This window comes from Emys orbicularis, chromosome 20 (genome assembly GCF_028017835.1).
Source record: "Emys orbicularis isolate rEmyOrb1 chromosome 20, rEmyOrb1.hap1, whole genome shotgun sequence".
Classification (NCBI taxonomy): Eukaryota; Metazoa; Chordata; order Testudines; family Emydidae; genus Emys; species Emys orbicularis.
In genome coordinates, this window is record NC_088702.1 from 4,833,144 (window position 1) to 4,859,723 (window position 26,580).

General features: G+C 53.2%; 1 protein-coding gene across 1 annotated transcript in view; it reads left to right on the forward strand.

Annotated features, from left to right (window-relative positions):
- The first annotated feature begins 521 nt into the window (after window positions 1-521).
- The window catches only part of LMNA (lamin A/C), a 55,123-nt gene continuing 29,064 nt past the window's right edge, over window positions 522-26,580 (forward strand). The window contains exon 1 of the mRNA XM_065420029.1: window positions 522-973. Within this exon, the coding sequence (XP_065276101.1) occupies window positions 624-973 (350 nt within the window). The 5' untranslated portion in view covers window positions 522-623. The remainder of the gene's footprint in view (window positions 974-26,580) is intronic.

Consider the following 26,580-nt stretch of genomic DNA (forward strand, 5'->3'; position numbering starts at 1 on the left):
GCTTCAGGAGATCTGGCTTTGCCACTGCCCTGCTGGGTGACCCTGAGCAAGTCATTTCCCTGCCCTCTGCCTCAGTTTCCCCACCTGTGAAATGGAGATCATGATACTGACCTTCTTTGTAAAGTGCTTTGAGATCTACTGATGAAGAGTGCCCCAGAAGAGCTAGGGATTGCTATTTATTATTTTTATTCTGGAACAAGAGTGGCACTTCGCACTTCAGGTTAAACCCCGTCCAAAGCAGCGTAAACTAAACTGCAAAAGGTGCTCGGATTCCAGAATACTCATACGGGGATTATACCACTATCATTATAGCTGTTTACATTCACATCTGAGCACATCTTGCTATAACTTTCCCTTGTGGACAAACCCTTATTTTAAACAGAGCCTGTTCTTCCAGGCGCCTCTGCTCCTTTAAATCATCAAAGCAGGGGGCTGGCCCTATTTTACATAGCCGCTCCCACTCCCCCATCTCCTACTTCCCAAGGATATTTGAGCCGAGATCCGTGCAAGTGACTAATCAGACTGTCAGTACCAGCGAGGCAGACGCAGACGTGGGGAAGGCAGCTCCAGAGATCTGAGTCACTGACCCGTGCTCCCGTCTCTCTGCCAGGCTGTGAAGCGCGATGGACACCCCATCTCAGAAGAGGGCCACACGGAGTGGGGCGGGTGGCACCCCGCTCTCTCCCACCCGCATCACCCGCCTGCAGGAGAAGGAAGATCTGCAGGAGCTCAACGACCGGCTGGCCGTCTACATCGACCGGGTGCGCTCGCTGGAGTCGGAGAATGCCGGTCTCCGGCTGCGCATCACCGAATCCGAGGAGGTGGTGAGCCGCGAGGTGACGGGCATCAAGTCGGCCTACGAATCGGAGCTGGCGGATGCCCGCAAGACCTTGGATTCCGTGGCCAAGGAGAGGGCACGACTGCAGCTGGAGCTGAGCAAAGTGCGGGAGGAGTTCAAGGAGCTGAAGGCACGGTAAGCACCGGGGTAGTGCCCATGCCAAGCAGTGGGGCAGCGAGTAGTGGGAAAATTTTCCTTTTCCCCCCTTTCCAAGAACGGAGCAGTCCCGAAAAGCCTGAGTGGGAGCAGTCAGGGCTGGCAGCCTTGGGAGAGAAGCCACAAATATCCCGAGGCCGTGGGCCAAGCGACTAGCGTGTTGTAATGTGTTTGGCAAACAGTGAGGGACATGGAGGGGAAAAAAACCAATCCAGAATAGGAGGAGGATGGGAAAAATCTCTACCCTGGCTGGGTTGTTACTGTGGAAGCTGGTGTCGTGGTGGTGGTGGTGGTGGGGGGGGGGATGATTCTTGGCTTCCCCCACCACCCCGCAATAAATTGTTGCATGGTCAGTGTGTAAATTCAGCACTGGGTGTTCAGGAGCTGGCGCCGTCCTTGGCGCGGGATTGTCTCGGCAGCTGTCAGCTGGCGCGGCGAGATCCTGGTGAAAGTGCCTTTACTAATGTGACGTAGAATGAGCAAGGGATCTGATCCGAACTGCCAGGCTTCGGAGGGAGTGGAGCGGGGTCGGTATCCGAATCGGAATCTAAACTCTGCGTCTGGCCTCCATTTCTCTAATAGGCTGGATCTGGTGCCCCGGATCCAGATGCCTCTGAATTTGCATCTCGGGACCTATCTCTATCTTCGATTCTCTCTCTGAGGCTGCTGAATGAGCCCTGCGGTAATTGGTCTAGCTGGCCCAGGTCTAGCCGGCCCCGGCTCTCCTGCCTGCAGATCTTGCTTCCCTGGCATATTCCCCCACTCCACCTTTGCCAGTCATTTAAAAACCTGTTTTGTGGGAGCTGAGATGTCCCCGTTACCGGTGGCCAGGGGGTGTTCTGTGTTTATAGTGCGAGATGCCATGCGGGAGCGTCTTTGGGAACGGGCGGGAGCGCAGATCCATGGCTCTGCTGAGCCTCTTTCGAAACTAGCCTGAGCCTGCTCAGCCAAATGGGATTCAAGGGCTTGGCGGCGTGTCAAACTCACCTTCTCATTGCGGGGCTCTGGGGTGTGATGGGGGCCCCCCTGGTTCTGTCTGTCTGCTAGCTTCAAATTCTGTCCCTCCCCTCCCTCTACTGTATTTTCCTTTCCCCTGCTGCTGCCAAATTTGCCTAACCCCCCCTTTCCCCACGCACGCACCTCCCTGCTATACTAGAGTTGGCACCAGGGAGCTCGATAGCACATGGTGGCATTCTGCCCATTCCGACGAGCTGGTTCCCTCCCATGCTTTGGACCTTGGCCCCCAACCAGCAAGGGTTCCCTGGGGACTTGGGTTTCCCGTTCTGTGTCTCCTCGGCCCGTGTGGCGGAGGCGCTTGTCCCCAGCGGGCGGTGGTGGAGGTCAGAGGGATCCAAAGGCGGTTGGGAGTGGCTCCTGTATCCAGAAAGCTTCAGAGCCCTGCAACTTCACCCAGTGGTCCTGATTCAAAAGTCCTGGACTCCCATGGACTTCGGATCAGAACATGACCCTTTAGGATCTGCAGCTCTGGTGTATTCTGGTCTCTGCTGAGACCCGATCCTTGCTGAGCAGCAGGGGACGCTCCCATAGGGCTACGTCTGCTGCCTCCATCATGCTCCCATCCACAGTCAGTTCCAGGGAGCATGAGCGGGATTCGAACCCAGGTTTGCGTGATGGCAAACAAAGCGCGTCTCCCATTCCTGCATTAGATCTGCAGCGTCCTACCTCCCTGGCTTTGCTATAAAGGAGTTTGTTTTCTAAAAGGCCCCCGAAAGGGACAGCCTGCCATGAATAATTAGCTCATGCAGAAAGCAGGAGGAACATTTTACAGATGTCTTTAAAAGCTGCCCAGGATTTTATATTTAGCTTCCTGTGTCTCTCCCCAACGACGGATCTGTCTCTAGATAACTCCGTGGTCATCTCTGCATAGAACTGTAGCTAGTTCTGCATTTAGATCCTAGAGTCTCGTTACTATTTGGAGATGGATTTTGAATGCAGGTTTCCCTGTACTGAATGTCTGTGTCTGTTCTCCCCTGGCCGTGGGCATGCCAGGATGGGGGAGGATTTTGAAGGATATGGGGAGGAAGAGATTTTGCTACTACAACAGGAGCCGTGTTTTCTAAAGGTTTTGCAGCCTTAAACTTTAAAACAATCTCCTCTAACTTTTTCTTAAGCCATCCATTACAATCATGCCCAGCCTGCAGCCAGCTCCTGCTGCGGTGTGGCTGTTACACAGCTGCCCTGCTCCACTCCAGAGGTGGCTGCATTGCAGTGATCCCTGTATGTAATCTGTAGGATCTGTTGCTTACTGGAATGGAATGTGCGTTCTCGAAAACTGGATGTTTTTGCTGCCATTCTCTGACACAAACAGACCCTCTTGGAAAAAGCTCCCTTCCCCGAGGGGATTCCCAAATGACCACACTCCTGTTCTGAGCCTAGTTATTAAAAGCGACAATCAGTGACTCAGGCCATTTATCTTGAAAGCTCCGCTCCTACCTTGCTGTGTGCTTGGAGAACAGGCAGTGACAGTGGTTACCAAGAGAGACCAAAGTGTTGTGATGTCTCAAATAGAGACCTGTGAATCAGCAGCGAGAGTGAAGAATAGGGTTTATTTCCCCGGCTGTCGATATTGCATTATTCATTTACTACTTCGAGTTACTGTACCGGTTACTGTGAGCATGAATTCTGGGAAGAGCTTGACAGTGAATGTAGGGGTGGGTGAGCGTGGAGGAGTTGTGTTGGGTTTCAGGAAGCTTTCTGATCTGAAAAGTCCTTGTTAGGGACTTTCCCCCTTGTAATGAGCAGGATTTATTGCATTCTGCTCTGATTGCTTCCTCCGGGCTGTGAAGTTATTCAGAGTGAGGCACAAGTTAAATGAATCAAAACAACTCCGCTTTGGGGAGGCGTTCCAGTCGAAACAGCATTTCGTGCCTCTGTAGCGTGACTCCTCTGAGGTTCTCAAAGCTCTTTAATACACTGCCTGCAAGAGAGGTAGTTACTTGACTCACTTTACGCATAGAGGGAAACGGAGGCATGGAGCTGAAGTGACTGGTTCGAGGTCCTTCACTGAGCTGGGAATGGAGTGCCGGGGTCCTGGCTCTCGTCACCCGGCTCTAACCACAGACAATATCCAGCGTCTCCTCTGTATGGGAGAGATCTGGGTTGGAAAGAGGTCAGCTAAAAGCGGGAGGTGTAGGCCGTTCATTCAGAGCAGCCTTTTCTGGGATAAAGATATTTGGATCCGGTGTTCAGGGAGGCCTCCCTGAATTCGCGTTAGTTGCTCTGCCCGGGGCTAATGGCTTGGAGAATAGCTGGCCTGTGTGGCGGCCCCATAGAGTTGACTGAATCCCCTACTACAGGCTGGGGAGGGAATTCCGAAGGATAAGCTTTTGGGGCGAAAGCTCCGGATTGGGCAGTCAGGGCTCCTGGTCCCAGCTGGGGCACTAGGACCTACGGAGCACGTCCCGTCCCCTCTTTGTTGTTCAGTTTCCCCCTCTGTAAAAGGGGGCAGGGACAATAACGCTCACCCAGGTCCCAGAGAGGGCTGTGAGGCTGGACTCATTGGGCAGGACAATGGAGTCAGGCCCCTCCTGCAGTCACTTATCCCATTACTAAAGGGGTGCAGCACGCTACCAGCTGCGAACAGGTTCTGAGCTTGCTTCGAGCTGGGGTAAGTGGCTGCACAAGGGGACGGAGGACGGGGCCCATTGTCTGAAATATTCTGAGCGGCCCCGGGGCAAGATGCTCTAGGAGCACGACTAACCCAGTCCCTGCACGCATTCAGTCTTGCATCTAGCGCCGAGGCGGAAACGTTTCCTTGGTATCTTCCCCCAGCAGGCTCCCCGACCTCCTGCGCGAGCGTTATCTGGGCCGAGCAGCCACTGTTCCCTTCGAAGGGCTGGTGTGATAGCATCTACAGCACGGGAGAGATGACGAGAGCAAAGTGTCTAAAGGCTGGTGGGTGTCAGCACCCAGCGTCTCTCGCTCATGAGCTCTGCTTTGGGTGTCTCATTCCCCAGGCCGGCCGAGCCATTAGCGTGGCTGGATCCACCCGGCAGGGCGTGTCAGGAGAAGGGAAGCCAAGGTGCTACTCGGAGCACTTGGCTCTGGGTCAGTAAACACAGGCGTGGTGATGATCTGGTGTTGGGGACGTTGAGTCGCTCAGCGGAGATGCCCTCCCCTTGCCGTAGGTGCAGACCCCGCTTCCTTCCAGGGCTGGAGCCTCGATTCTTGCTGGTGAAATTAACACTGGAGAAAGGTGCCGCGTTGGCTCAGGCCAGGGGCTGAGTGCTAAATTAGTGCCGCTTTCTAGCTCTTTTCCTCAAGGGGCTTGGCTGGTGGCTTGGCAACTGTTCACCGAGCCTCCCGACAGCTTTGTGCAGTAGGAGGTACATTATTGAACCCATTTTAGCAATGGGGAAACTGAGGTAGAATAAGGCTCAGTGACTCGCCGAAGCTCTCAGATTCTGTCTGAAACAGGACCCATAAGTTCTGACTCCCCCATTTGTCCCCCGGCCCCTTGCTCTGATCATTAGATCACACTCCCCTCCCAGAGGTGGGGGACTGGACCCAGGAGTCCTCAAAGTCCTCTGCTCTAACCGGTAGGCCACACACTCTCCTGAAGGCATTCCAGTCCCTTCTCTGCTGAATCCACCCGGTGCAGGCGGTGAGAGTGTAAGACCAGGTCTACCCTAAAAAGTTAAGTCGACTCAGCTACATCAATAAGGGGTAGGAAAAAGCCACACCCCCGATCAACAAAGTTACGCCGACATTCCTCCCAGTGTAGACAGTACTAGGTCCAGGGAAGAATTCTAGCTACCATGTCTCGGGAAGGTGAATTAACTACAGTACCAGAAGAACCCCTCCACTCCTTGGATTTGAGACAGAGCCCCCTTCCCAGAGCCCCTGCCACAGCCCTGTGTGTACAAGTATGAGGGAGTGGTGTCTCCCTGGCCTGTTTTGCCCTGGGGAACTCGCTCTAGTGTTGGCAGTTTCCGTGGTCCAATCCCCGTGCCCTGCCGTAGAGGGTGTGGCTGATCGCTGGGCTTCCAGCAACATCCGGTCCTGAGTTCACACCCACCCCCTGAGCAGGGGGTGGCACGTAGGGTGACCAGATGTCCCGACGTTATAGGGACAGTCCTAATTTTTGGGTCTTTTTCTTATATAGGGTCCTATTACCCCCCACCCCCGTCCCGATTTTTCACACTTGCTGTCTGGTCACCCTAGTGGCACGTGCCAGGGAGAGCTCGTTGCAGGGTTGGGCTCTCCCAGCGTGGCTGATGGTGGGAGATGGGCACGTGGCTCCTTCTGTGTAGGGCCGGCTGTGAGAGCTGATCCCCAGTCGGTCGCAGGCAGCAGTTGGCGCGCTGGAGCTCCTAACACTGCTCTTGAAAGAAGGCGCCTATTGTGTGCCTGCTTTAACGAGCAGGGCTGGGCCGGCTGCGAGGAGGTGAAAGGGGACGAAGCAATAGACCACAGTGCAGCAAGGGCTGGGTTATGATTAACTAGCCTGCTCCGGGCTCAGAGCTCAGCAGTGGAGGCCCAGCAGTCATGCATCCCTGGGGCAGCTTTGCCGTTGCCTAGCTCTTCCCGCTCTCCTGGCAGTGCCCTCGTCCGGACTGGGCAGGGGTGTCTGGTTCCCACCTCGCTCGGCTCGGAGCAGGGCTGGGTGCCATGATGGTGAAGGTGCCAGGACCCAGTAGGTGCTAGCACTCCAAGTGGCAGGGGCTGCATTCATGCTGGAAGAATGGAGGGAGATTGAGAGAGTGTTGCAGAAACAGCCTATAGATTATGGCCCAGCACAAGGCACAGGCACACGCTTGGCCTGCACCAGTTCAGGGACAGGTCTCCGGCAGGAGCTGGCTGCTGGGCCATTGCTCCTGTGCCGTGCAGAGCTGGCTCTGGGGTGGGGCCAGCCGCACGTGTCCCTAAGAGCCAGGCTCGCCTGCCTGCCCCCGCCCCCAGCAGCCGGCGGTTTTCCAATGGGCCAGTCGCACTCCAGGACATTCCCTGGCAGCCTGTGATTGGGCGGGGGAGTGGTAGTCTGCGGGTGGTTTGGATTTAAAGGCTGAGATCACCTCAGGCACGAGGGCGTGGCAATGCTGGGCGGCCCGTGTCTGACTCACATCTGCAGGCGGCAGCCAACGCCCTTCCCCTCCCGCTTCACGAGGCCTGGGATTCATGGGGAAAGCCAGGCCTCCCCTACCACGCTCAGCCAGGCTGGAGGGATCGCAGCCCAAACACCCCCCCGCCTGGCACCCCTCAGATCCGGGCCCCCTTCACGCCACCCGCTGTGCCACATCACAGCCGTTTTCCTGCGCCGCGGTCCCTGCCCCCACGGCGGCGATTTTCCCCAGCACTGCTGTGTTGGCCTGTCCGCGCCTCTGAAGGACAGCCATGTCTGTACTGGTGCATCCTGGGAAAACCTGGGTCGCTCTCCCGGTCTGCCTTAGCTGCTGGAGGAGAGGATTGCCAGATGACACGAGATACCGCGGTTCTGCCAGCAGCCGATCCCAGCTGGGTGGCCCAGAGCCTCCATGGGGAGTTAGCCACGCGTGCCATGCACCCTTAGTTGCTTTGTGTTAGGCAGTGATGGTCTGGCTGGCTCTGGGGCCCCCACGGGAATGGATCTGGACACCCGGCTCTACAGGGCTATTTCCTCTGGTGAATGAGGAGCTGCATTGCCAGAGTAAAGGTTGATACCCTCACTCTTGTTCAGGTGAGTTAGCCCTTTGTGGGTACCTGACCCCCTCTTATGCCACTGCTGGAGAAATCGAGGGCCTTGCCCCGCAGCAAAGGGAACTGGATTCTTCATGGGCCTCCCCGCTGCTGCAGGGCATGGGGAGGTGCAATGTGCTTTGGGCTCCCCAAAGTCTCCAGATGCTAAACTGTTCATCTCAGCCCATGCTTCATGGCTGGCCTAATAGTTAGCTCGTTCCATTCCCACCACTGCTGGCAGTTTTGCTAAGAGCCTGATCGGAGACGAGGAAAGATAGAGGTTTGTTTTTTTTTTTTCCCCGTTCCTTCTCCGAAACAGGAACCAGACCCTGCTCATTATAAGATTGTCTGAGCGATTGCTTCCTGAATTGCAGCCCCTAACCTGATTAAGCCGGTAGCTCGGTAGCTCAGTATTGACTTTCGCTCCTTCCCCAGCCCAGTTCTTCTCCTGCTTCTTAATGAAGAAGAGTCTCTCTGCCTTTGAAATCCGTGTGGACATGGAGTTACCAAGGAGCCGCGGCTGGCTGTGGGCAGTGGGTGGTTAGTTAACATCCAGCACTGATTTCCCCCTCCCCACCAGACCTGCGCGCAGCACTTTGTTAGTTGCGGGTGGGTCTATGCCTGCTCTGGGATTTAATGGGAGACATCTGCCCTACCCACTGGGAACTCCACTGAGACACCATCAAACTCATTCCACACAGAGGGTCCCCAAACATCCATCAGATGGAAAGAGTCTTTGATCCCTATTAAACTCGGTTGGACTCGAGCAGGCAAGCTAGAGATGCGAGGCTCAGCAGCACATGGCTAGTCCCCTGTGCCAGCCAGTCCCTTAGAACTTCTTGTTGTATAAAGAGAATTACGGGGCTGGTGTGTTTGTTTAATCTGAGGGCTCTCTTGCGTTGTCTAAACAGCCAGTCTGAGCCTTGAGCCTGGATCCGCTTCCTAGGTCTGGAAGGGGGAGTGTGAGCCGGTGGGGGAAGCAAGGAACTGTCAGTCAGGACTCATGGGTTCTGGTTCCGGTTCTGATCCCAGCTCTGGACCAGAGCAGGGGAGCTTGGGAGTCAGGACTCCCGGGTTCTAATCCCAGTTTGCTACTGGCTTTGTGTGACCTTATGCAAGTCACCTCTCTGCTGTCTGCCTCAGTTTCCCCCATCGGTAAAATCTCACATGAGACTTAAAGTCCCCAGAGTGCTTTGAGAGCCTTGTGTATATAAATGATATACAAGTGCACATGCCTGCTAAAACTCCCCATGCTGGAAGCGATCTCTCCTCTTCCATTCATCCTGCGCGGAGCTGGGCCGACTCCTCTCTGAAATGCTTCGCGATGATGATGATGATGATGATGTGGTTTTGCTGGAACGTTGTGCGTGGGGAGAAAAATTTGATCTTTATGGAACATTCCTCCCCCCCCTCCCCCATCACTCCCTGCTTTATAAAAGGCCTCCAGAGGGAAAACTGTTTTATTTAGGGGGAGATCTGCCCTTCTGGGATGAACAAAGAGCAGATTGTATGGTCAGGCAGGACTTCAAAGGACTGTACAGGAATCACAAGAGCGACCCGCTAAAAGAAAAGTACATTGGGCAGGGGAATATCCCACATTTATATCCTTGCTAATTTCATAGCTACAGGGCCTGATGCTCATTCACACTTGGGCCCCTTCGCTCCCCCCCTCAGAGCCGTTTTGAACCCCTCTGGCAACGTAAAGGGGCCTTAGTATAAATGAGAATCCGATCCGGTGGTGTTCGGACCCAGGCAGGGTTTAGCTGGCAATGGCCGTGCTGTACACAGAATGAAGACTCCCGCTTGCTCCCCCAAAGCTTCAGGGTTAGCTCCTCTGTCCCAGACAAATCTGCCCCAAACCCAGAGAGGCAGAAGGGATGTTACGTTAGGAGGGAGGATCCCTTTTCACATAGGGTACTTAGATCGGGAGCTCTTTAGCACAGGGACTTATTTTGTTCTGTTTGTACAGCACCTAGCGCCATGGGGCCCTGGTCTGACTGGGGCTCCTGCAAGCTGCCATCATAGAAATAACTAATAGGGTAAAATTTTCAAAAGCACTTAAGTCCCATTGGTGCCTAAATCCCATTGCCATATCATGCAACTTAGGTGCCTAAGTCACTTAGGTGATTTTCTGACTATAATGGCCCTTAGGAAAACGAGGGAGTGAATGAGAAGATGGGTGGGAAGGGGTGGGAGTCTTGTGTGCCTCTTATTTTGTTCAGTCAGTGCATGTTCTCCAGGAGAGAGGTTCGAATTTCCACTGTGGGTTTCTTAAAGAGCCACCAGCAGCCAGGATTTGAGTCCGAGGAAGCAAACCTACCCTGGCTTGATTCTAAGCCGGGCGTGGCAGGGATGTGGCTCCTGGACTGGGGGAGGATGGGAAGGCCTCCTCGATATTTGCAATTGGAGGGGACCTCAAATTATTTACTTGTATTATAGTAGGGGCTAGAGGTCCTAACCGAAATCAGGCCCCATTGTGGTAGGTGTAGTACGTATACATGGTCAGAGAGAGTGTCCCAAAAGAGCGCACAGCGAGACGAGAAGGGGGAAACTGAGGCACAGAGAGATGCGATTTGCCCACAGTTGCCAAGCAGGTCACTGACAGAGCTGGGAATAGAACCGAAGTCTCCCAGTCCAATGGCTGTATCCACTGGACTATGCTGTCTCTCTGATTTGAAGGGGTTCTTCCCAGTTCCAGCAATGCTGCAGGATCAGGGGGTGAGGAAGCCACACTGCTTTCCCAGCACCGGGCTCACTCTGTGGAGTCACTCGCGTCCCTTTCTGCTGAGCATGCTCCAGTCGCTCGATCTTCCTGCACGTCGCTGCATGGCTGGGATCTCCATGTCCCTGAGATACCCGCCAGTATGACAGGCGTTTTATAAGAACCGGCTCTATACATAGCCCCTGTCAATCAGACCCCGGCCTTGTCTCTGATCGTCCACCTGTTCTCGTGTTCTCTCCCTCCACAGCAGGCACTCAATAGCCTCAGTGTGAGGCTAAACAACTGGCCAGGCAGACAACTGTGGAGGGGACTGGAGGTGGGGGGGGTTAAAGAGGATCCAGTGATGAAGCGGGCGATCTGTGTCAGTTTCACATCCTTTGCTGCGGTGGAATGCAGCAGCCTGTCTCCTAGCAAGGCCTGGCGGTTGAGCTCCCCACGGCATCGGGAGAGCTGAGGACGATGAGATCGAGAGCAGGGCTAAGTTCTCCACTGCCCCATTACATGGGCACTCATTCGCACCAGTGCGTAGCCGGCGTGAAACGTTACCGTTCTGATCCGGTACCACGTTGCGCTGGTGCGACTGGGAGCACGAGGAGAGCAGGGCAGCGGAGAATCGGGCCCCGTGGTGTTGCCCCGCACGCCCTCCCGACTCTGCAGCAGGCTCCAAACAGCACTCAGCATTAACACAGGGACAGACACACATCCTGGCTGCCCCGTGAAAATACCTTGTGGGGGCTGGGCAGCCCCCACAGCAGGGCTGTGCGCCCCTCCGTGCGGAATTAAACTGGACAAAACACATGTTAATCACACTCCAAACTGCACTGAGACTTTGGACTCGTCTGTGACTAAAACATGCTTCTGCCCCATTTAATGCTGCAAGAGCAGCTGTTCTAACCATGTTGGTGCAGACACCCATGTTGTTACCAGCTCCCTCCAACATGGTACGTTCTATAGTGTTGCAGGATCCTAATTGGTTGTAGGTTATACGATAACTTCCTGACCACACTGAATAGGGAAATGGCAGAACAACCATGGGAGAGCACTTGTCAGTCCTCGTTCTCGTAAGAGGGATGGTCTTGTGGTTAAGCACTGACCTGGGATTTGGAAACCTGCGTTCAATTTCCTGCTCTGCTACAGACTCCCCCGATGACCTTAGTCAAGTCACTTAATCTCCCCATGCCTCGGTTTTCCCAACTGTAAAATGATGGATGATTCTGACCTTTGTAAAGTACTTCGAGACCTACTGATGAAAAGCACTATAGCAGAGCAAGGGATTATTAGTACTTGCCTTGTCTAGTTAGACTGTTTGAAGCAGGGACGGCCTCTTACTGTGTATATGTACAGTACCTCGGACAATGGGGTCCTGATTTCAGTTGGAGCCGGTAGACGTTGCGGTAATACAAACAGAACTGTGCTTGGAACAGTGTTGCTAACACCATTCCAGCGATAGTGGGAACAGATCCTTGCTATCTATGGTGAAGAGGACCGTTGCTTTTGTTTAAATATCGCAATGCCATAAACATATCGACTGGGGCAAAGTCCTCTGTTAAGAATCAGGAGCGGAAGAGATAAAACACGGGCCGGTGTCAGATTAGAGATGTTGCATTTTACCCCCACTGTATTACCGGATTCTAGTGTCACTGCTGTAATTTGCAATAGTATAAACTGCAGTAACTGCCCAGGAGAGGCAGTAACTGCCCAGGAGAGGCAGTAGAGTTTGTAGGTCTTGTGGTTGCAGAGAAAAGCTTGAAGCTAGAAGGTAAAAACCCAAACACACACACACTTTTTTTGTTCTTTTTTTTAAAGAACGCCTCATGACTTTTTAGGCCATTCTCATGGGTTTTTTCATTGTAATCCCTGTCCCGCCACCTTCATGGTAAAGTTCCTATGTTTGCTGTCAATTCCTTATAGGGTGACCAGCCAGCAACTGTGAAAAATCGGGACGGGGGTGGGGGGTAATAGGCTTCTATATAAGAAAAAGCCTCAAATATCGGGACTGTCCCTATAAAATCGGGACATCTGGTCACCCTAATTCCTTAAGATCATCAGAAAGCAGCAATCCTGACTCAGTCTGCTCGCAAGATCTCCTCCCCTCCCCCCCATGTTTTGTTCCTTGGCTTCCTACAGAGGAAAGAAACCCCTGGGAGCGCACAGCTTTGGGTCTGATGCCGGCCTCTCTGTGATGGCAGCAGCAGATGAGACTCCGGGAGCCCTTCGCTCATAAGGGGATGTGGGGCTGAGCTCACCTATCCTGCCATTGTGCTGGGTGGCTGCTTTGAACGTGCTGTCTGCATTGATCTGAGTCCCTGCAAACCCACGGAGGAGGTGGAACCCTCCTGTATTGGGCCAGCTTATGATGCCGTAGGTACAAGACAGTAACAATCTCTTGCCCCCGTATTATATGTATTACAGTAGTGTCTGGAGACTTCAATTGAGCCTGAGGCTCCACTGTCAAAGCGTACAATCTAGACAAGACGGGGGGTGGCAGGGGAAACTGAGGCACGGAGAGGGGCCGAGTGACTTGCCCAGGGTCCCACAGCGTTTGTCTACACAGCGAACGCATCCGGGTGAGTGGTTGGCTCACAAGCCTGTTCTCAGGCATGCGCTGCCCTGTCTTCACTCCTGTTGTTACCTGTGCTGGCAGGAGTCGGGCTAGCTTGGGTGGCTAGCCCATGCACGGCTGTCGCTGTGTATAGAGACCCGCAGCGAGTCTGGGGCCAAGCAGGGAATTGACACCTGACTCCCAGTTCTGTCCCGTGTCCGCTGGACTATGCAAAGTGCTGGACGCTCAGCATCCCTTCGTCTGGCTCTGTTGCAGCCCCGGGCCCCAGAGTAGGAATCGAGAGGAACCGAGGAGATTCTGCGCTCTTGGTTGGTAAAAGTGTGGTGGGGGTGGGGTGTGACTCATGTTCAGCTACCTGGGAGAAGACGCTCTCCAGGGAGTGGTTGCTTCTGGGGAAAGCAGTAAAAACTGAATGGAAAGGTGGTGGTTGCCTCCCTTCCTCCCCCCCCACGTTACGGTCCGCTGCTGTTTCCTTCCTTAAATATTGCATGAGCTGACATAGGTGCATTGGTGGAAACATGATCTAACCAGAATGTCGTTCCCGGGAGTGTCTTAGGGAGCTGCTTAGCCACAACCTCTCCCTGCCACACCTGGCTGCTTGGCTGGGCGGCCTTGCCTGTGCTGCGATTTCAGCCATCTCTGTGTTGTGCCAGTGCAACTGCCCCTAACACGGAGGGGATTTGCCCCGGCACAAATGGTGCTGCACCAGGGTGAATGGGCAGCGGCGGCTGAAACCCCAGCACAGACGAACGCTCGAGGGGTGGTTCTCCGGAGAACCTGGAAGGGGCTGGATAGTCCCGCAGCCGGAATGTCGTGGCCAGCTGCAGCCTCCTGTTCTGGCGTAGTGGGCAGTATTGCGGGTCTAAGGGGGTTGTGTTTTGAGCCGGTAAAGCAACCTGCTCTGTTGCACGTGGGGGTTGGGAGCCCTCAGTTATCCAGCAAAACCAGCCCCACTGGCCTGGGTCTGTCTCATCTCACAGCAGCCCAGCACGCGTTCGTCTTCCCCCAGTGCAGCCCAGCAAGAAGCCCGGCTTTTTTTGTCCTTTCTGGCAGGAGGTCGCTCTGAATTCCTGAGCTGGCACCAAGCGGCTACAGTGCTGCCAACCCCGCCCTGCCCTGGGGGGGATACTCCCACGCTGGACATGCAGTCTAGGCAGCGGAGTCGGGGCAATTGGATTCCATGCTCCAGGGCGTGAGATGATTGTCCAGTGAGTCAGAATTTCCCCTTCTCCTCCCACTCTTGTCCCCCAGCAGCGCTGGGAAGTGGGCATTGGACATGAGAAATTTTCACTTCTCACCGTAGGGAAACAGTGGGGTCTAATGGTTAAAGCTGGAGGCCGGAGTTGAGGACTCCTGGATTCTGTTCCTCGCTCTGGGAGCGGGGAGTTTGCTGTTGTGGTTAGAACAGGGGTCCTGGGTTCTAGTCCCAGCTCTGCCGGTAGCTTTCTGTGATCCTGAGGAAGGCTAGGCCTAAAGTTTAAGTGCCTGTCTAATTTTGTGCACCCAGCTTGGGAACACCTGGAGGTTGATATTTTTTATCTCCTGTGTTGGAACCCACAACTCCAAGTTCAGCACCTCTGAAAATCAGGCTCCAGGTGCCCCCAAAGCTAGAGGGATACTTCCGTAAACGGAGATGGGTACGACTGGGTGCCTCAGTTTCCCCGTCTGTAAAATGGGGGTAATGTTCCCCCTTCACCCACCCTGTGGGGTGGCAAAGGTGTATAGATTACCAAACTAACTTCCCTCTGTTGGACGTCGACGCTCCTTTTGTTGAGCGTCGGGCTGCTTATGATTGCTGGCCTTGGTCACGAACAGAATCAAAGGATATGGGGTAGCTCAGCCTTGCTGTGTACCAGGTGCTGGCATTTTTCTTCTCGTTAATCTCCGCCCCGTTCATAAAACAAGGTGCTGTTCATAGTCCCCTAACGACTCTCGGTTACTGTGTATCCTGATCGCACAAAGGTCGCGGCAGGGCTGTTTACTCCGTACGTGCACGTACAGGAGAGCCGAGCGCTGCGCTAACAAACCTTATCGCTGCTCCTCGCGGCGAGGCGCGTGTGTGTGTGTTTCTGGATGTGCCACATGAGAGCCTTCAGAATAACTGCCAGCCAGGGCACGTTGCGAACATCTGCCGTTCTCTTTAGGTGCAGACGGCAGAGCCGGTTTGACTGCAGCACAGATCGTTGACTGTACGTGGAAGGAAGGATGGGCTAGTGGGTGGGCGACTGGGTTGGGACACTGGAGTTCAATCCCTGTTTCTGCAAGACTTCCTGTATGACCAATTTCCCCTGTACCTCCGTTCCCTGTCTGTGCAATGGAATAATCCTTCCCTAACACCCACAGGGGGATTGTGAAGATAAAATCCCATCATCATCACACCTAGCTCTTTTCAACTGTAGATCTCAAAGCACTTCAATAGCAATATCTCTATTTTACAGATGGGGAAACTGAGGCACGGGGTGGGGTGGGGACTTGCCAAAGGTCAGCTGGCAGGCCAGTGGCAGAGTCAGGATTAGAACCCAGGTCTCCTGAGTCCAAATCCCCAGTTCTCTATCCATTAGGTCACACTGCCTCCTTTGGTGATTGTGCCTCAAATACTACATTGCCGAGGGCCATGTTGCTACCTAGACAAAATTGAATTCTTTCTCTCCCTTCCTCCTCCCCCTCTTTTTCCCTTTCTTCTCTCCCCTCTGGATTTACAGGCCCGTTTTCTGCAGCAGCAGTTACTGCCAGCCCTACAATGCCACGTTTATAGACACAACAGCAGTTGATAACTTGCTTTTAAAGGGGAATGACTCATTCCCAGGCATCCCGAACTGGGCAAACAAGCAGGCTCCTCCGTCCGCTGCCAGCGCTGGCTTCTGCCGGGCCTTTCTTCTGCTGCTGCTGCTTCTCTGTCTCATGCAAAACAAATGCTCGGGCCTTGGGTAAATGTAAATAATTCTCCTGCATTTATCTGCCTCTTTCCCTGCCAGCCAAAATATAAAACCCCTTTTGTTCCAGCAAGGCCGGTTGTGGTTCCTCTTTAAACTGAAACCAGCGTTCCCTTTTCTTTTCCCCAGATATTATCTGCTGGAAATTTACATATAAAGATATATGCAAAAGGCGGAGGGAGAGGAGAGTTTCTTTTACTGCGGCTTGATGATGGATAAAGAGGGCTAGAATGGGGCCCCCCATGTCTAGCCAGGAGCTCCCTCCCATTTCCCAGTATTGTCACAACCCTTTGATGCCCGTTTGGCGAGTCCCTGATTCAGAACTTCTCTCCTGTGTTAGAATTTCAGGTCTTGTCTACCCCCCCACCGCCCGGGACAACTGGGGACCCAGAGGAGCTCTGGTTAGAGAACCAGTGTCCTGGATACTGTCTAGAGATGAGTTGCTGCGTGGGCGAATTATCTTTGGCTGCATCAGTTCTTCCCAGTCGCTCATGATTAAGTGGCAGAAAATCTCTGGCGCTCTGTGGGTGCTTCATTGAGTCTGTTTGTATTACAGGCTCCCACAGAGATCTGGACACTGCACAGACACGTAGTAAACAAGGTCTGGGGCCCATTGTGCTAGGCGCTGCAGAGACCACTAGGGAGGGACAGACCCTGCCCCAGAGAGAGCTCCGTCTAAACAGACCAGATGGATTCAGGGTGCCAGAAATGAAGGGTGGTTCTCCCCATTTTAGAGCTGGGGAAACCAAGGCACAGAAAGATGACATGACTTGACCAATGGCACCCAAGGAGTTTGTGGCAGTGCTGGGAATCGAACCCAGCTCTTCAGTCTCAGGCAGCATCCGAGTTACTGCAGAGAATTCTTTCCCAGGTATCTGCCTGGCGGCTCTCGCCCACATGCTCAGGTCTAACTGATCGCCAGATTTGGGGTCGGGAAGGAATTTCCCCCCGAGTCAGATTAGCAGAGACCCTGGGGTTTTTTTCGCCTTCCTCTGCAGTGTGGGGCACAGATCAGTTGCAGGTTTAAACTAGTGTAAATGGTGGATTCTCTGTAACTTGAAGTCTTTAAACCATGATTTGAGGACTTCAGTGACTCAGCCGGAGGCTAGGGGTCTATTACAGGAGTGGGTGGGTGAGGTGCTCTGGCCAGCAGTGTGCAGGAGGTCAGACTAGATGATCACAATGGTCCCTTCTGACCTTAAAGTCTGAGTCTTAACCTCAGAACAGCCTGTTGATCTACCCACTCTATGCGTAAAAAAAACCCAAACCACCCTGAACATAGACACCAACTGGCTGGGTCCAGGCACTTTGACTGGGGTTTTGCCCATGCATGGAGGTCCTACTTGATTGCATGTTTTGTGCTCCTTCATTGAGCCGCTGTCTCTCTCTGGTCTTGTGAGTCTTCAAACCATGTGACTCTTTCTGCAAAAGTGAGCATAAGACCTTGGAGGCCAGGCTGTCCTAATGCGATGGCTTCAGAGAAGATCACGCTCCGCCTGTATGACCTGTTTGACAAGCTCCAGCAGATGTGGGCTGTGTGTATATAGATATGTAGATGTAGCAAGCTAACCCCTGATAACCTCTCGCTCACTGTATGTATGTATCCGTGTGAGAGGTTATCAGGGGTTAGCCTGCGATGGACACTTTAGCTGAGTGCATCTTTTGTCTAATAAATCCATGTCTACCAAAGCCTTCACCTCTGTTGTTGTGCTGCATGTTGTGTCTCCAGCAAGAGTGGGGATCTGATCCAAAAGCACGGGCCCCTACCACTCGGGCTAAAGGAGAATCCCCGTTAACATTACAGGGTATATGAAACATAGTTGGGCAATTCCAGTTCCATCCAGGAGAGGGCAGCAATTACACCAAAGCTTAAACTCTGGCATGAGACATGTAAATTAGCTGTGAGGTTTGAGAACTGCGTCGGGCCGGTTTCTCAGCTCCCTCGTTCCTGTGCTCAGGGCTAAGATGGAGCAGAGAGGTGGCTTTAAGCCACCTTTGCACTTCCCATATTCTGGGCCCTTCCTGGCACCCTGGGGGGCTCTGGGAAGCAGAGAACAGCTGTAGTGTGCTCCAGTCACATCCTTGATCTGCCCCCAGGGCCTTACATGCTGGCTGGGGAGACCCCTACATACATGGGATTCTCAGGGTGCTCGTTCCACCCACTTTAAGGCCCCCTGACGCTGCCAGAATGGGGCCGCCGAGTAGCTGATCTGTGACTGTGCCAACACTCACAAGTCCCATCTGTTCTATACGGTGCATCAATCCTGCTTTTGTGCCTTCATTTCTCATGGGGGCGACAGTGAGGGGTGCAGACAGGTGATGGTCTAGCTCAGGGGCGGGCAAACTTTTTGGCCTGAGGGCCACATCCGGTTTCCAAAATTGTATGGAGGGCTAGTTAAGGGAGGCTGTGCCTCCCCAAGCAGCCAGGCATGGCCCAGCCTTGCCCCCTATCTGACCCCTCCTGCTTCTCGCCCCCTGATGGCCCCCCCCGGGACTCCTGCCCCATCCAACCACCCCTTCTCCCTGACCGCCCCCGGAACCCCTGCCCCTGACTGCCCCCCGCCACCCCATCCAACCCCCCTCTCTCCTTCGTGACTGGCCCCAGGACCCCTGCCCCATCCAACCACCCCTTCTCCTTGCCCCCTTACCGCGATGCCTGGAGCACCAGGACAGGCAGCCACGCTGCCCGCCCCGGCTGGACCCAGCCACGCCACCGCGCAGCACAGAGCACCGGGTCAGGCCATGGCTCTGCAGCTGCGCTGTCTGGCAAGATCAGCCCCACCGCGGCGGAGGCTGCAGGGGAGGGGGAACAGCAGGGGAGGGGCTGGGGGCTAGCCTCCCAGGCCAGGAGCTCAGGGGCTGGGCAGGAGGGTCCTGTGGGCCGTAGTTTGCCCACCTCGGGTCTAGCTCCCTTTTTGCTTCGGGAGCATGGAGTCAAGACTAAGACGTGGCAGAGGGTCAGATTTTCCATTTCAATGCCGCTCTCAGCTGTGTTGACTGTACTAGGCTTTCCCGCTGGTATGAGCCCAGCTGTTGTGCACATGTGTATACAAGGCAAAGCGCTGAAAAGAGGAGCTAACCCACAGTGTTTACATGTTGGAAGCAAGTTTTGGTTACTGCCCTACGCCCTAAAGGGGATTGGACAAGACTTCTGCATTCCTACATTCAAAGGATATGTATCAGCCCTTAGTGTATTTTTTGTCAAGGTAGCAGAGTCGTCAGCTCTTATAATTTTTATCATGATCCTGTGAGGTTTGGAGATTTTCTTTATGCCCCATGTGGTTATATAAGAATCTCAGCTTTTATTTAACAAAAAAAGGAAATTTCCAGCCTTCCTGGTTACAGGGAAAAGTTAGAAAACGTGACTCCTAAAGGCTCAAACACCAAAAGGCAAATGAAAAGGACCTCAGCTGTTTTACGCTTTAGCCAATCTTGGGGTGAGGCTCATGATTTTTGAATCCTTGAGGTTCGCGATGCTGAGTTTGCGATCCCTCGGCGTTTGCACCTATTTGATCTTCAGAGCTGCCTAAATAGTACTGTTAGCGTTATGGTTTTTTTTACATCCATATAGATTCTAAGGCCAGAAGGGGCCACTGTGATTATCTCGTCTGATCTCTGGCTTTTGATGGCTTTTTAAAGAGGAGGAGGACAGTTTGGGCTCTGAAGCAGCCCTCCCTGAAAAAACGGTTTCCCTGTGGGGGCAGAATTGTTAGTACTTCAGTCTCCTTTTAGGGCTTGTATTAGGCACTCAAGTTGCATCTGTTTAACTCAGGCCTTGTCTAAATGGGGAAATTGACCAGCATACACTACCGATACAGCTGTGCTGCTGTAAGATCTCCTGTGTAGCCGCCCTATGCCGATGGGAAAGACATAATTAAACCACCCCCAACGAGTGGGGGTTGCTATGTCGACGGGAGAGCGTCTCCCACCGATATAGCGCTGTCCACACCGGCACTTCTGTCGGTGTAACTTATGTCGTTCAAAGGGGTGGGGTTTTTTCACACCCCTGAGCAACGTAAGTTATAGCAACAAAAGTGCTAGTGTAGACATAGCCTTAGTTACACCCAAACTATCTTCAGAGTTGCACCAGCTGAATTGAAGATGCGATTTGAGTTAAACTTAATCAATGTCAACAGGTTTAAATCAGATTAAATGTGCCCAAACAGGGATTTGCAATAATGATCCCTAGCTTTTATCATCCATAGATCTCAAAGCACTTTACAAAGGAGGGCTGTATTATTATGTCCATTTTACAGATGGGGAAACTGAGACACGGACGGGGTGGCAATTTACCCAAGATCCCCCCGCAGGCCAGTGGCAGAGGTGGGAATAGAACCTTTAAGTCAGCGCCTTAACCACTAGTTCATCCTTCCCCTCCCTTAATCTTGCAAGGGTGGGAAATAAGGCCAGGCATCCGAGTGAGATTGTGAGGGGCTTGGCTGTGTTTGCTGTGGGTGTGTTACGCGTTGGAAGCGATAGCAAGTCTGATGCAGAGCCAAGGAGCCGGGGTGTGTGGTGGAGGCACATGAGCTGCGGGTTGACCTGTAAATAAAAAATGTCTTGTCTTTAAGCTCCTGTCTGGTGACTGGGAAATGTTCTTTCTAGCCTGCACAGCTCTTCTTATAGGCTAGAGAACCTTGTTTACAAGGCAGGAGCCTGGCAGTGGTTCTGTGCCTGCTTTCCCACACATTAGGGGGGTGATGGGGCGTAGGGCAGAGAGGGAAGGCTCCTTTGCTGCCAGATTGCCTTGGGAAGACCAATGATCTGGATTAGCTCTCAAGGCGAAGAGGAGTGTGAATGCTCTGTTTGTCTGATGGGGGCAGTCCCAGGGAGGCTGGAGGGCGGGTTTACGCCCACAGGGCTGAATGCTGATCTCAGTTGCATCGCTGTGAATCTGGAGTAACTCCATATTTCACTGGGCGTTGCAGTATAGCTGAGATCGGGGTAAATCATTGGAGCGACTCTGGATTTACTGCAGCAGAATAGAGATCAGAACCTACCTGTGCGTGGCCAGCTTATCCCCTTGTTGCTCCCAGGGGCCCTGCTGATTTCAGTGAAGTTGCATGGGGTGCTTTCCAAAGGCTGCCTGAGCGTCACAGCCACCTGTGGGGTAGCATTATGTCCTTGCACATGGGGAAACTGAGGCACACCAAGGCGGCGTCGGTGCCAGAGCTGTGAATAGAACCCAGGTGTCCTAGTGCTTGCCTTGCTATAACCACTGGGCTACACTGCCTCCCTGGCTGTGCACTTTTGCACGGCACGGATCGGATACATGCATGTAAATAAGCACATGCGTTCAGTATGCAACATGTGCTTCTCTACATGTATGTTGCTGAACTGTGGTGCATTCCCAGGGCTGGCTGTCCTGCAGAAGGCCGAGCAGGCTGCAGCATCGGGCAGCAAAAGGTCACAGGCCAGAGCGTCTGGTCAGTGTGTGACGGCCAGGTGCTTCCACTTTCCCTGGAGAACACAATGTTTTGTCCATTGGCATTTTAATGAAGGGCTGGGAATGCTGTCTAGTGGTGAGAGCCAGAGGGGCTGGGCATTAGGTGACTGATTCTGTTCCCAACTCTGCCACAGACTACTGATAGACTGTGGGCATGTCACTTCCCCCCCATCCCGTGCCTCAGTTTCCCTGTCTGTAGAAAGGAGATATAATTATTTAGCTGGCCCGGGGCGGGGTGTGTGGGGCTGGTCTGATTCTGCAGCGCTCCCAGATACTCTGCAACAAGGCACTACATGGGCACAGAATAGTCACCGCATCTCAGCCTATCTCAGCATGTACACTAGTTTGTTCTTTCATCGGTACGTCCTGGTAGCACACAACTATTTGCATGCTCCTGGCTCCAGAAACTCACCACATCCTGCCTAAGCCAAATACAGCTGCTAAAGAGATTCCCTGGGCAAAGAGCTGACTGATAGACCGTAGCAAGGGAAGAGGAAACTTTGTTACTCCAGGAATCAGTTGATACCTGGAAATCAGGCCCGATCCTCCGTCCCCCGGTGCCTTGTGAAGTCATTCACACCAGATCAGCAGGGTCGTGTTCTGAACCCACTTTGCAGTGGTGTGAATGACTGGAACGGGCCCCCCTCCCGTGCTAGGAGATGAGTTGATGCCCACCAGCTGAAGGTCTGGCCCAGCCTTTCAGCTGCTCTGTGGGGAGCAGAATTCCTGTCTCTTTCCCCCGAAACTGTCCCAGCGTAGCTGGCTGATTGCTCATGGTTAAAGCTCTGCTAAACGCTACCATTTCGCGGCCCACTCCTGAGAAACCCAGCCACGTTCCCCTCCCCTTCGATATTGCCCTCCGCCTGCAGCCATTCCTAACCAGAGCCGAAGCCCACCCCGTTGCTAGGGCAACATCAGCCCCAACAGGAGCAAACCCTGGTGACTCGGGGTTTCCATTTCTGGCCTTATGGAAACCCGCTGAGCGGCTGGGATGACTCATCAGTATGGGCGTGGCAGGTCTGGACGGGCGACGGATATGGGATCGCTTCCAGCCACTGGTCTGTGTGGCGTTTTTTAAATGCAATATTTCTTCTAAAATCCTGTATCTTGTTTTTAAGCAACTGAAACAAACCCAGCTGCTCTGTGCTCACAGGTTTTGATCTGTTGCAGGAGTGACTGACCCCAGTAATTAGTAGCTAGGTAAGATCTGTTGGGGAGGCAGGCGTGTTGAGGTGCGTGTAGATGTCTTGTGTTGTGGTGGGAGGAAGGATGGCGCAGTGGTTAGGGGATTAGTCTAGGACTTGGGAAACCCAGGTGCAATTCCCTACTGTGCCACAGACTTCCTCTGTGACCTTAGGCAAGTCACTTAGTCTCTCTGTGCCTCAGTTTTCCATCTGTAAAATAGGGGTAACAGCACAACCCTGCCTCACAGGGGGTTGTGAGGATAAATAAGTTTTTTTTAAAAATTGATGAGGCGCTCAGAAGCTACGATGGCCATATAAGTACCTACGGTTGTTGTTTTTCACATAAACAGCAGGATCATAAAAAAGCACACCAAAAATCGGTGTGTATTGGCATCTGGAAGCCCTGTCTGAAATCAGAGCTCCAGTGTGCCAGGAGCAGTACAGACACACAGCAAGAGATGGGACCTGGAAGGTTCATTCCATGCTGGGCTTGATTGCTGGTGGATTTCTCCAGTGAGCAGAGCCAGCTAAAAAATGGAGGGGGATAGGGATAAAAAAAAAAAAAGAAATCTTGCACAGAAAGTTTTGAAAAGCGGGAAGCTGTTTTCATTCGGCGGCTTTAGAAAATGGGCGCTCGTCCTGCTACTCAAAATTTACTTTTTTTTTTTTAACCAAAGATTCTCCCCCCCCCCCCCCCAACACTTTTTCTTTTTCTTCTCCTCCCCCCTCCCCCCTCAATTTTGCCCCTGAAAAGGGGCGAGGCAAGAATGTGTGAAGGAAAACGTCGGTGCGGGGGGGGGGGGGGGGGGGGACACACGCAATTTAATGGATTTGTTCCCCAGTTTCATTTGAAATCTTCCTTTTATAAGAAACAAAAGCTTTGCTTGCGATTTCAGGAAATGAGGAACACCTCTAATTTTGGGCGAGGAAGCCGCTGTTTGAATGGGAAAATGGCTTGTTCAAAACTTTTCCACCAGTTCTGCCAACGAGCTGTTTCCATCCTGTCGAGAGCCAGGCAGCCCTGAGCGAATCCCCATCTCGCCTTAATGAAATACATGTGCCTATAGAGGCCGCTTGGGCATGGCCAGCGGGTGTCTGGCAGGGAGGCTGCTGTCAGTTCTGGGTTGGCACCTTGGGAGGCCCCTAGGTCTGGTGTGTCTGGTTCTGGGAGGCGTGGTCTCCCAGCATCCTCTGATACAGGGTGGATCAGAATCAGTGCTGGGTTTGATGCCCCAACAGGATGCTCGCACTGTACAGATGTTGCGCGAGATGCAACCCTCCTTGGATACTGGCGTCTGTTTACCCAGGCGATTGGCAGCGTCTCTTCAGAGTATGGATGAGTCAGAAGCCCTGAGAAGCGGTTTCTCCCCATTGCCACATTGTAATGCTTCCCATTCCACCCTTTCCTGCTTTCCACATTGTTTTCCAAGCACAACAACATTTCAACAGGGACCCTGCGCCTTAGGGAGCCCTCCAAACTTCCCAACCTGCTTCCAGTGAGTTTGACTTGAAATCAAAGAGTACCTGGGGCAACGCCTGCTCTTGTAGCAGGCAGTGAGGCTAGAACTGGGGGCTGGGAGGAGGCAGGATTCCTGGGTTCTGTTCCCAGCTCTGGGAGGGAAACGTGCTCTAGAAGTGAGATCAGGTAGGGACTGGGAATCAGGACCCCTGGGTTCTATTAACAGAGCTGTGCAAATTACAGTTGCTCCTCTGTGCGTCGGTTACCTCATCTGTACGTGGAAACTCGGCGGCTGGCTGGCTTGGCACAAGCGTCAGTCAGTTCTTCCGCTCCTTCTGCCTGAGCAGGCATTTTGCATGGCGCGGCGTGGGATGGATTTTAACTTAGAAACCAGTGGGGGAGGCAACGCCCATATTGCTACCGATTAATCCCGGCATGCTGGTTCGATGCCAACTTTGCAAACTTAAAAAAAACACAAAACCCAAATCGCCGCGTCTCCGGGACCCAAAATAGAAGCTGGTGTCTCCTAGCAAGGAGTCTCGTGAGTAGGAAGTGAAGGCGGCTGCTGATTTATTTATAATAGGCATATTGGGGAGGTGTCGCTTCCTTAAACGAGTCTAGTGGGAAACCCGTGGCGGGCATGTCTTGCAGAAGTAAATGAGTGGGCAGGGCACTGCCAGTGGCATTCCAGAGCTTTCTCCTCGGCTGCAGCAAGCGCCTTGCTGTTACCGCTCTTCACCTGAGTGCCTTCCGCATTCTCTCTCTGGCACCTCTGTAAGCCAAGCCCTGCTGCGAACATTCCTCAGGTTGTTTACACCCTTTCTTTGCCCTCCAGTCTTGGTCGCAGGTCCAATCTGCCTGAGCAACATCGTTCCAAGGCAAAGTTTGCATGAATCAGAGCAACGTCGGGCCCGAAGGGACCTTGAGACATCATCAGGGCTAGCCCCCCATGCTGAGGCAGGACCAAGTAACCCTAGACCAGCCCTGACAGGGGTTTGTCCAGCCTGTTCTTAAAAATCTCCAGTGATGGGGATTCCACAACCTCCCTTGGAAGCCTGTTCCAGAGCTTAAACCCCCCTCACCCCCCGAGAGTTAGAAAGTCTTTCTAAGGCTTTGTCTACACCAGCACTTTTGTCGATAAAATGTTTGTTGGTCAGGAGTGTGAAAAACACACACACACCCCAACGGACATAAGTTTCACCGACAAAAGCGCCGGTGTGGACAGCTCTATGTCGGTGGGAGACAATCTCCCGCCAACATGGCTACTGCCACTCGTTGAGGGTGGTTAATTACGCCAACGGGAGAGCTTCTCTCCCCCCGGCATAGAGCGGCTACAAGGGAGACCTGACAGCGGCACAGCTGTGTCACTGTAAGGTCTGTAGTGTAGACATAGCCTAAGCCAAACTAAATCTCCCTTGCGCACATGTTAAGCCCGTTGCTTCTTGTCCTACCTTCAGTGGACATGGGGAACAATCGATCACAGTCCTCTTAGACCAGCCCTTCACATATTGGAAGACTCTTCTAGGTCTCCCTTCAGTCTTCTTTTCTCCAGACTAAACAGGCCCCTTTTTTTAACCTCTCCTCACAGGTCAGGATTTCTAAACCTCTGATCATTTTTGTTGCCCTCCTCTGGAGTCTCTCCAGTTTGTCCACATCCTTCCTAAAGCGCGGTGGGCCGAACTGGACACACTAGTTCAGCTGAGGCCTCACCAGTGCCGAGTAGAGCAGGACCGTTACCTCCCATCTCTTATATGCGACACTCCTGTTCATACACCCCAGGACGATATTCACGTGTTTTGCAACTGCATCGCATTGTTGACTCATAGTCAATGTGTGATCCACTCCGACTCGCAGCTCCTCTTTAGCAGGACGGCTGCCTGCCCAGCCAGTTATTCCCCCTTTTGTAGTATCACTGCTAATCTTTAAGTGACCAGGCATGTGACTGGGTTGTGGAAATGTACACCGGACCCTCTCTGGAACGCGGGATTTGGGATCCGTGCACGGTACCGCGTTAACGCGGGGACCCCGTTATAGCGGGGACCGCGGTAAAATGAATTGTAATTAAATTTGGGATCCATGGCCGTGACCGCGCTATATGCGAATTCGCGCTCTATAGACGCGTGTTCTAGCGAGGGTCCAGTGTACCTCCCTTCTCGCTCTCACGGGGCATCTCTGAAGGTCAGGATTATGGCATGGTGGCTGGGCAGTGTGGATGGGATGCTCACCCAGCGCTGTACCTGCTCTGTGGATAAACAGAACTTTGTTCTCTACTAAATATTTAATCTGGCATCTCGATTCATGAGGATTGCAGGAGCTGCAAAGTTGGGCAAGTCGCTTCCCTTCTCTTGGTGCCTCGGTTTCTCATCTGTAAGAGGGGAATAACAAGGTCTCCTTTGTCTGGGTTGTCTTTTTAGATTGTAGGCTGGTCGGGGCAGGGACTCTCTCTCCTTATGTCTGTGCAGCACCTAGCATCCTGATCTCAGTGGTGGCTGCCGTAATAAGGAACAATAAAGATGAACTCCTCCACTCAGCCAAGTATTTAGGCAAGATCTCTCTGACGCAATGCAGAGACTTGCTGGCCTAAACTGCTTCCAAAGGGCTGTT